This window comes from Esox lucius, chromosome 5 (assembly GCF_011004845.1).
Source record: "Esox lucius isolate fEsoLuc1 chromosome 5, fEsoLuc1.pri, whole genome shotgun sequence".
In the NCBI taxonomy this organism is placed as follows: Eukaryota; Metazoa; Chordata; class Actinopteri; order Esociformes; family Esocidae; genus Esox; species Esox lucius.
In genome coordinates, this window is record NC_047573.1 from 32,509,064 (window position 1) to 32,518,848 (window position 9,785).

The window sequence follows — 9,785 nt, forward strand, 5'->3', positions numbered from 1 at the left end:
TTTTGTGAACCAGGGTCGTTACCGGACGCATACTTTCCAGGGTTTCTCCCGGTATGTTTGGTGCAGTGTTGCCAACTTAGCGACTTTGACGCTAGATTTAGCAACTTTTCAGACCCCCTTGACTTTTTTTCAAAAAAGCGACTAGCGACGAATCTAGCAACTTTTTGTGGTGTTATTGGAGACTTGTTCCTACTCTTCTCAACGAGCAGCGAGTGCCGCCGTGGGCCCCTCCCCCATTTGAAAGCACTCACAGGAGGCCCAGTCCTCGCACAGCAGTTCCTCCGAGCTGCAGTCAGAGCAGGAGATGTTCACTCCTCCACGTCCAGACTGAAAATTAATCGCACATGCGGGAAGCCCCCGCTGGCTTTTCCCGCCCATAATGTAAAATGTAAATGTTCTTTGTCTAAAATAAATCACTGCAGTTCTCTTAATCCATGACCATGATGATATCTCCCCTTGTGTGTCGCTCTAAATGTTTATTTTTTTTTCTAGGCTTTTGATTTTGACTTAAATAGCGACCCTTTTTTTAATTTGTTCTTAGTTTTTTTGCTCAGGTGATTATTTCTTGTACATGGACAACATTTGTAAATACGCATGTATATTCTTTTCCCCAACGAGAGATTTGTATGTAAAAAAATTATAAAAATAATTCATTCATGATGCTAATGGCAATTATGCAAATTAGGCGATGACGTCATTTAGCGACTTTTAGAACAGGCAATAGCGACTTTCCTTACTGAGGAGTTGGCAACAATGGTTTGGTGCGGAATAAAAAAAAACAGGCGCAACGAGTCTCCTAGGGTCTCGTTTTCATGGCGAATATTTAACTTGAGCAGTGTTGTATGACATTGCAGTGGCGCGACCCGACTTCCCAGCTGTGTAAAATTATTTCTGATTGGTTTTGACGTCTGGAGTAAGCTAAGTGCGTGTAGCTAGCTAACACGTATTTCAAGCCGACTACAAATACGTGAAAGTCTTGATTCAGATCCAGGCTGAAGTAATTGAGCAACGCCGTGACCTTGATCAGTCAATGGTGTGTTAGTTATCAAACCAAATGTTTGACAACCCCTCATTGTCTTATTCCAGATAGAAATACAGACATTAAGCAATACATATATAAGCGTGATTATTAGTTATCAGTTAAGCATTCACATCTTTGATGGCTAACTAGTCATAATCTGTTATTGGAGTCAATCTGCCATAAAATGAAAAAAAGCTTTAGAAAAAGTGCACAGAAAGAACCAAAAGGACACAGGAAACTAAAAAAGATTATGGATGGATGATTTTTTTTTTTTATTGTCATATAATTTACAATACATAACACAAAATGTATCTTCTAGTGGTTGCATGTTTTAATATTATAAACACCCATGCAGATGTTAATCCCATTATTACATTCTTAAGGCCTTACATGGCTTCGATTCTTTTCCTCCCTGAACTGGAAATGAACCTACAGTATGACTAAAAGTGAAGTGCATGTCTTATTCAAAACGCTTCACATTTACTCGGGAATCTGATGAAAGTGTGTTGACCCCTTAAACTGAAATACAATGTCAGTGTTAGCAAGAAAGCGGTGAGAAAGACTAGAAGTCAGGCCTATCCTTCTTCAGCTTGGAGTAGTCCATGTTGACTGCAAAGAGCTGCAAAATACATGAACAAATATGAACTTTGATACAAGAATGACCTATGCAGATAAGATATTCTACAGATACATCGCAAAGTAGATTGTAACGTGTGTTTGAAATGAGCACGTATGTGTCTGTGACAGACATTGAAACAGCTTCTGATGTAAAACCTGCCTTTTCTAAATCAAATGTAATTCATTAATAGGCAAAATAGAGAAGGGTGAATTGTAATATCTACAAAGAGAAGAGTAGACATTATCCATCTTGAAAGGGGTTAGCTGTGTCCAGTATAAGCCCACAACTACAGGAGTGTGTCCAAGCCAAGCTGTAAATAATTTTTTGCCATCTGTAATATGTAGTGATGACTATTCGAGGCTTCATTACGGTCTTCTAGCAGCAGAATATTATGCTAGCAGTGCTAACTCTGATTTTATTTTTAAAAATAAAAGCCACCAAAATACATCTGTGTTCTGCCAGCATAATATCCTGCTGCAAAAATAACACTAATGAAGCCTCATTCAGCCAACAATAGTCACATACTAACTTTGTATTGCTCGTTGGGAGCAATGTTGTTCCAAGGCTCTGGGTTGTTCTTTCGATCCCATCTGCAAAGATAAGACATGCTACATCTATAACAATCAGCACATTACAATCATTGTGGATACATTCTGAAAGCATTGATTAGATTAGATTCAAATGTATTGTCATTAAACAGTACAAGTACAGATAAATGAGTTTATTTGCTCAGATGCAGTAATACTTACGAGACATCAGGGTTGCGCAGGGCAAGTCGAGCAAGGTATGTCCCAGACATAATTGTTCCTCCACTGATGAAAACCAAAAGCGGGATTAGCTATTGCACAAGAAAAAATAAAATATGAATCAGGCAAATATATTTAACCAGAAAACAATGAAAGCCTACACGAATGGTTCTGCAGATGTAATATATACCAAAATAAAAATCCATGTTTTTATGCCCATTGGTCCCCAACAATTGTGCACAGTTATATTTTTGGGAGTTGTGCCTCATATCATGAGCACCACCTCCTTTCAAATTTTGCAGTGAATGGCTAACTGAGGTATGACAGTGATTCTACTTAGTCCTGTCCCTGTGGGGGAAGACATTACAAAAAAAATTATAATAATAAATTAGCAAAAAGTGTTTGTTCCAAAAACAATCCAACTCATGCACGTGTGTATTGGCGACGTTAGCATTGTAACAACACCATATGCTACAGAAAACTATACTCAAATGATGAACTCAATTAATTTCCAGAACATTCCAAGGTGCTAGGAGGCTCGTCAGGCCCTCCCAGCAACACAACTTGGTCTCATTGGAATACGTAGACTATTGTACGTAAATCTTTGACAGCCAAGTTTGTAAGATATATTACGTCAGTTGAAGTAATGTCAGAGTAATAATCCAGAAAATATTATAATTGGCAGGCTGTGTTTCGAACCCACATCCTTCAGCTTCACAGATAGGTGCACTACCCGCTGCTTTGAATAGGAACTTCTGGTTAGAGGTGGCGAGTAGTGGTGTTACAAGGTCAATATGTTACAAGTGATTTTCTTTCTAACCATAACCCAAACCTTAACCATAATCCCAGTGATGTGATACCTAACCCTAACCAAACCATAACCTAACAATTTTCATTTTCTAACCTTGCCCCAAACCATAACCCCAGTGCTGTGATACTTAACATTAACTGTAATGTTAAAATGCATTTTTTTACATATTTTAGCAACCTCGGTAGGGCCATTACTCTTCCCCCAAACCTGTTGGGGAGCAGCGAGTAGGATGCCCGTCTGCAGACCTGAATGTCGCTCGTAACATGATATGTTTGTCTAGCGTTAGTAAAATATGATTTGATTTAATAGCGTTCGTAACATGTTATGTTTTAGACAATTTGTAATGTATTTTACATGTTGGTAGTGCATTGTAATATAACCTGACGTAACATAACATATAATACGAAATCGGGTGCCATGGATTTTCTTAAAATAGTCTATGAATTCCAATGAGAAAAAGTTGGGCACCTTGGCAGTGCCTGACAAGCCTCCTAGCACACAAACAAAGCAGGCGAGAGAACAGGCCGCATCCCAGCAGTATCAAGCGCTCTCAAAGGGGCGTGGTTTGACGCCTATGTGGCAGTCCTACCCCCCCAATCAGCGTCAAATCATCTAGAAGATTCTGGAAGCTACCAGCTGAGCCAGCCTTCCCCTACACACATGCTTCCCCCTGGGACCTTGTCAGAGGAGGCATTTAAGGCTTCCCAGGGAACAGCTCCAGGCAGAGAGCAAAACAAGAGCAGATAAAGCAGGCAAGGCTGCATGACAACGGTTAACTAACATGCCCACCCCAAAAAGGGGGTTTGATTTCTCCCTCACCTCCTCCCCTTGCAATCTTTTGATAGTAAAATGCCAGCCAGGGCCCTAAACACAGCCTGTGTCCATTCCCAGTGTCTCTCCCCATTACAATACATATCGAATACAGACCAAAAGTTTGGACACACCTTCTCATTCAATGCCTTTCCTTTATTTTCATGACTATTTACATTGTAGATTCTCACTGAAGGCATCAAAACTATGAATGAACAAATGTGGAATTATGTACTTAACAAAAAAGTGTGAAATAACTGAAAACATGTCTTATATTCTAGTTTCTTCAAAGTAGCCACCCTTTGCTCTGATTACTGCTTTGCACACTCTTGGCATTCTCTTGATGAGCTTCAAGAGGTAATCACCTGAAATGGTTTTCCAACAGTCTTGAAGGAGTTCCCAGAGATGCGTAGCACTTGTTGGCCCTTTTGTCTTCACTCTGTGGTCCAGCTCACCCCAAACCATCTCGATTGGTTTCAGGTCCGGTGACTGTGGAGGCCAGGTCATATGGCGCAGCACTCCATCACTCTCCTTCTCGGTCAAATAGCCATACACAGCCTGGAGGTGTGTTTGGGGTCATTGTCCTGTTGAAAAATAAATGATGGTCCAACTTAACGCAAACCGGATGGGATGGCATGTCGCTGCAGGATGCTGTGGTAGCCATGCTGGTTCAGTATGCCTTCAATTTTGAGTAAATCCCCAACAGTGTCACCAGCAAAGCACCCCCACACCATCACACCTCCTCCTCCATGCTTCACGGGGGGAACCAGGCATGTAGAATCCATCCGTTCACCTCAAATTTGGACTCATCAGACCAAAGCACAGATTTCCTGGTCTAATGTCCATTCCTTGTGTTTCTTGGCCCAAACAAATCTCTTCAGCTTGTTGCCTCTCCTTAGCAGTGGTTTCCTAGCAGCTACTTGACCATGAAAGCCTGATTCGCGCAGTCTCCTCTTAACAGTTGTTCTAGAGATCTGTCTGCTGCTAGAACTCTGCGTGGCATTCAGCTGGTCTCTAATCTGAGCTGCTGTTAACCTGCGATTTCTGAGGCTGGTGACTCGGAGGAACTTATCCTCAGCAGCAGAGGTGACTCTTGGTCTTCCTTTCCTGGGGCGGTCCTCATGTGAGCTAGTTTCGTTGTAGCGCTTTATTGTTTTTGCGACTGCACTTGGGGACACATTCAAAGTTCTCGCAATTTTCCGGACTGACTGACCTTAATTTGTTAAAGTAATGATGGCCACTCGTTTCTCTTTACTTAGCTGATTGGTTCTTGCCATAATATGAATTCTAACAGTTGTCTAATAGGGCTGTCGGCTGTGTATCAACGTGACTTCTGCACAACACAACTGATGGTCCCAACCCCATTAATAAGGGAAAGAATTCCACTACTTAACCCTGACAAGGCACACCTGTGAAGTGAAAACCATTTCAGGTGACTACCTCATGAAGCTCATTGAGAGAACACTAAGGGTGGTGGTTTTCTGTTATTTCACACTTTTTTGTTAAGTACATAATTCCATATGTGTTCATTCATAGTTTTGATGCCTTCAGTGAGAATCTACAATGTAAATAGTCATGAAAATAAAGAAAACACATTGAATGAGAAGGTGTGTCCAGACTTTTGGCCTGTAATGTACATACAGTGGGGAGAACAAGTATTTGATACACTGCCAATTTTGCAGGTTTTCCTACTTACAAAGCATGTAGAGGTCTGTAATTTTGATCATAGGTACACTTCAACTGTGAGAGACAGAATCAAAAATTTTACATTTTATGATTTTTAAATAATAAATTTGCATTTTATTTGAATGACATAAGTATTTGATCACCTACCAACCAGTAAGAATTCCGGCTCTCACGGACCTGTTAGTTTTTCTTTAAGAAGCCCTTCTGTTCTCCACTCATTACCTGTATAAAAGACACCTGTCCACACACTCAGTCAAACAGACTCCAACCTCTCCACAATGGCCAAGACCAGAGAGCTGTGTAAGGACATCAGGGATAAAATTGTAGACCTGCACAAGGCTGGGATGGGCTACAGGACAATAGGCACGCAGTTTGGTGAGAAGACAACAACTGTTGGCGCAAATATTAGAAAATGAAAGAAGTTCAAGATGATGGCCAATCTCCCTCTGTTTGGGGCTCCATGCAAGATCTCACCTCGTGGGGCATCAATGATCATGAGGAAGGTGAGGGATCAGCCCAGGACTACACGGCAGGACCTGGTCAATGACCTGAAGAGAGCTGGGACCACAGTCTCAAAGAAAACCATTAGTAACACCCTACGCCGTCATGGATTACAATCCTGCAGCGCACGCAAGGTCCCCCTGCTCAAGCCAGCGCATGTCCAGGTCTGTCTCAGGTTTGCCAATGACCATCTGGATGATCCAAAGGAGGAATGGGAGAAGGTAATGTGGTCTGATGAGACAAAAATAGAGCTTTTTGGTCTAAACTCCACTTGCCTTGTTTGGAGGAAAAAGAAGGATGAGTACAATCCCAAGAACACCATCCCAACTGTGAAGCATGGAGGTGGAAACATCATTCTTTAGGGATGCTTTTCTGCAAAGGGGACAGGACGACTGCATTGTAATGGATGGGGCCATGTTTCGCAAGATCTTGGCCAACAACCTCCTTCCCTCAGTTAGAGCATTGAAGATGGATCTTGGCTGGGTCTTCCAGCATGACAATGACCCGAAACACACAGCCAGGGCAACTAAGGAGTGGCTCCGTAAGAAGCATTTCAAGGTCCTGGAGTGGCCTAGCCAGTCTCCAGACCTGAACCCAATAGAAAACCTTTGGAGGGAGCTGAAAGTCCGTATTGCACAGCGACAGCCCTGAAACCTGAAGGATCTGGAGAAGGTCTGTATGAAGGAGTGCGCCAAAATCCCTGCTGCAGTGTGTGCAAACCTGGTCAAGAACTACAGGAAACGTATGATCTCTGTAATTGCAAACAAAGGTTTCAGTACCAAATATTAAGTTCTGCTTTTCTGATGTACCAAATACTTATGTCATGCAATAAAATGCTAATTAATTACTTAAATCATACAATGTGATTTTCTGGATTTTTGTTTTAGATTCGGTCACTCACAGTTGAAAAGTACCTATGATAAAAATGACCGACTTTTACATGCTTTGTAAGTAGGAAAACCTGCAAAATCGTCAGTGTATCAAATACTTGTTCTCTCCACTGTATATATAAAATCACCATCATACTGTAGTAGTCCAGGAAATGTCAGTTTAAAAGCAAGTGCCTGATGACATTGGGCAGAAGACATCTATTGAATGTACCTAAATGGGCAAGGATCCACAATCGTAGCCACCTACAGTATCTCCCAAAATATTCTAGTTATTCTACAATTTATCATTGTTGACTGATATCTATAAAAAGAGTGATTGATTTCTGAGCCACCACCACTGCTCTGAAACCGAAAATCACGCGTCAAAGTCATTAGAAGGTTATACGAATTTTAAAAACCATACTAATGATGGGAAGACTTAAAGATTCGTGTGTTTTCCGAATCTCGGACATAATAGAAACCAACATTGTAGCTGTAGCTAGATGATCCGTTCGGCCACAAAATACCGGTTTTATTAATACAACCAACCGTTTGGGTGTGGACACGTTCCATGAAACAAGACAGTGCGTAAGTATGGTTGTTTTTAGTCAAGATTGGTCTGTCTAAATTCCCCTCTTTTACTGCCAACCAATCACACAACACGTTATAGACTACGCTAAAATGCCAATAGAACGACACAGGTATTAAACAACCAAAGCGAAAATAATGTCTCTAGTCTTCACGAAATGATATCGGCTACAAGTGCATACGTGCACATGGGACAATCACACATGGCTGGTCGTATGAATATAGCCTTTCTTTGATGTTACATTGCTTCTGCCCCAATTTAGTCTAATCAATACCTCGATATTGTTGATATTTTGGTTAAAAAAAGTGTACACATTATAGGTGAATTTTTGCCTAAATAAGATATTTAGTTCATCTTTCCGCCTCTCCTAGGCTCTATAACCCAATATACGGAAAACATAGAAGCAATAGTATGTAATAGATTTACTAGAAATGTTGATCCTATAAAAACCTTAAAATCGTTTTTGGATAACATATACTACAACAAACCTGTATAACGCGCACGTCTGTATAAACCAGGCTCAACACTAAATTAGCGAATGTGAGTCAAAAAATAAAACTGAAGCTACCCATGTTTTCTGTATGCTATGAGTACATTTTACTTTAATAAAAAAATACATGTAATCATGATAACCTAATCGATATTTTTTTATTGTAGCTGATAAAAACTAACAAAACGTGTGCCCGAATGCTTCAGCGACTTATAGCCTACAGTAATCTCATAAAATTGTGAAGTCAACTTAATTTCCTCTTTTACTGATCAGTGCCAATAGCCCACAGCCCGTAGAAGTCCGAAAGACACGTTTCAATGTCATCCTAGGTTATCAAAAAACATAAAATCCACATTGGGGACACTTACTGCTGGATGGTTTTTCAGTGTCTTTGTCACGAAAGCAATCACCATCGTTGCGGTAGATGATCCCTTTTGCTTAAAAAATCGGCTTTTATAATGATAATAATAATGGATAACCAAACGCGCTCCAGGAAGCAAAATGTGCTGTCAAGACGGGCTGGTCTACGACAGAGTCCACCTATTTTACTGTCAACCAATCGCACAACAGAGGACGATTAAGTACTATAAATGCCTTTACAGCATTTGAGACAATTTCCCTTAGTTCTTTTACAGTTGTAGTTTGCTCTCCTAGTATCCTTCTCACAACCTAATGGATGTGAAAGCTAGAGGGATTAATTGGGTCTGATTTCTTTTAGTTACCCATTATTAGCCCACCAATATTGTAAAACTCTTCAGAAATGTTTATGAATTATCTCTAAAGAGTAAACCGTTTAACAATTGTTGATTAATTTAGCATCATAGCTTTCCCACCTGACACTTATCTCACCACACACTGGTTTATGCACTGTCACCCTACTATAATATCCCTCTCTGTGTAGTTCTCAAGTGTAGTTCTCAGTAATAATGTGAAATAGTCATAAAAATATAAAAACGCAAGTGCACATATTTTGGTTTTATATTGAAATAAAATAGTAAAATATAATAGGTAGCCTGTTTTACATTACATTCGGATATCCCCCAGGGGTTCAGAATAACTACAGGTTGAATGGTTTTGAATTTATAAAGAAAATGAACATGGCATATTGTCTACTCTCATCCACATTCATTTTTCTCTCACAAATCCTGATAATCATTGAAAATGCCCATATGGGGCCACTGAACTTAATCTGTCATATTGTACTACCAGAATCCACCACTAGATGGCAGTCCCTTTTTTTTTTTTTTTTTTTACCTCTGAGGATTTTTGTTTAATGGGGTGCCTTTATTTCCTTTGTAATTCCCTACATGTGCCATATCTGGAAGTGGTGGAGATTAGAACAGGGTTGTGTCCAGTCCTTCTTTGGATGGTTGTATCCACAGTGACACTCTACACAACACAGCATAGGCGCACATTTGACCACTGGCTACCTTACTGTTGTATCAAGTTATTAAATAGGCCTAGTAATTCCACTAAAACAATGCAAAATAATAAACAACAGCTAAACTTACCCTATTTTACAAATGGGTCGATTCCATCCTGATACTTTTCATCGCCTGAATGTTCAGACCCATTTTCACCATCCTCGCTCTCCATAATCATTTATTCCACTTCTTTTGCCATTTGGCCATTTCTTTTTTCTC

The 9,785-nt window shown here is 40.3% G+C and overlaps 1 protein-coding gene across 1 annotated transcript; it reads right to left on the bottom strand.

The window, feature by feature from the left end:
* Positions 1-1,279: 1,279 nt before the first annotated feature.
* On the bottom strand, positions 1,280-8,680 carry LOC105030294 (cytochrome c oxidase subunit NDUFA4). Its single transcript, XM_010904047.5, has 4 exons — positions 8,511-8,680; positions 2,390-2,478; positions 2,170-2,230; positions 1,280-1,640 (listed from the first exon to the last, which is right to left on the bottom strand). The coding sequence occupies exons 1-4, from the start codon at positions 8,553-8,555 to the stop codon at positions 1,584-1,586; spliced, it is 252 nt and encodes an 83-aa protein (XP_010902349.1). The 5' UTR covers positions 8,556-8,680; the 3' UTR covers positions 1,280-1,583.
* Positions 8,681-9,785: the final 1,105 nt, after the last annotated feature.

Excerpts from the sequence above, each read along its gene's own strand:
- LOC105030294 (XM_010904047.5), bottom strand. The coding sequence starts at position 8,555 with ATGGTGATTGCTTTCGTGACAAAGACACTGAAAAACCATCCAGCA. Across the intron at positions 2,231-2,389 it reads CTGCGCAACCCTGATGTCTC|ATGGGATCGAAAGAACAACC; the intron begins GTAAGTATTACT and ends TTATCTTTGCAG. Across the intron at positions 1,641-2,169 it reads CTCCCAACGAGCAATACAAA|CTCTTTGCAGTCAACATGGA; the intron begins GTTAGTATGTGA and ends TGTATTTTGCAG.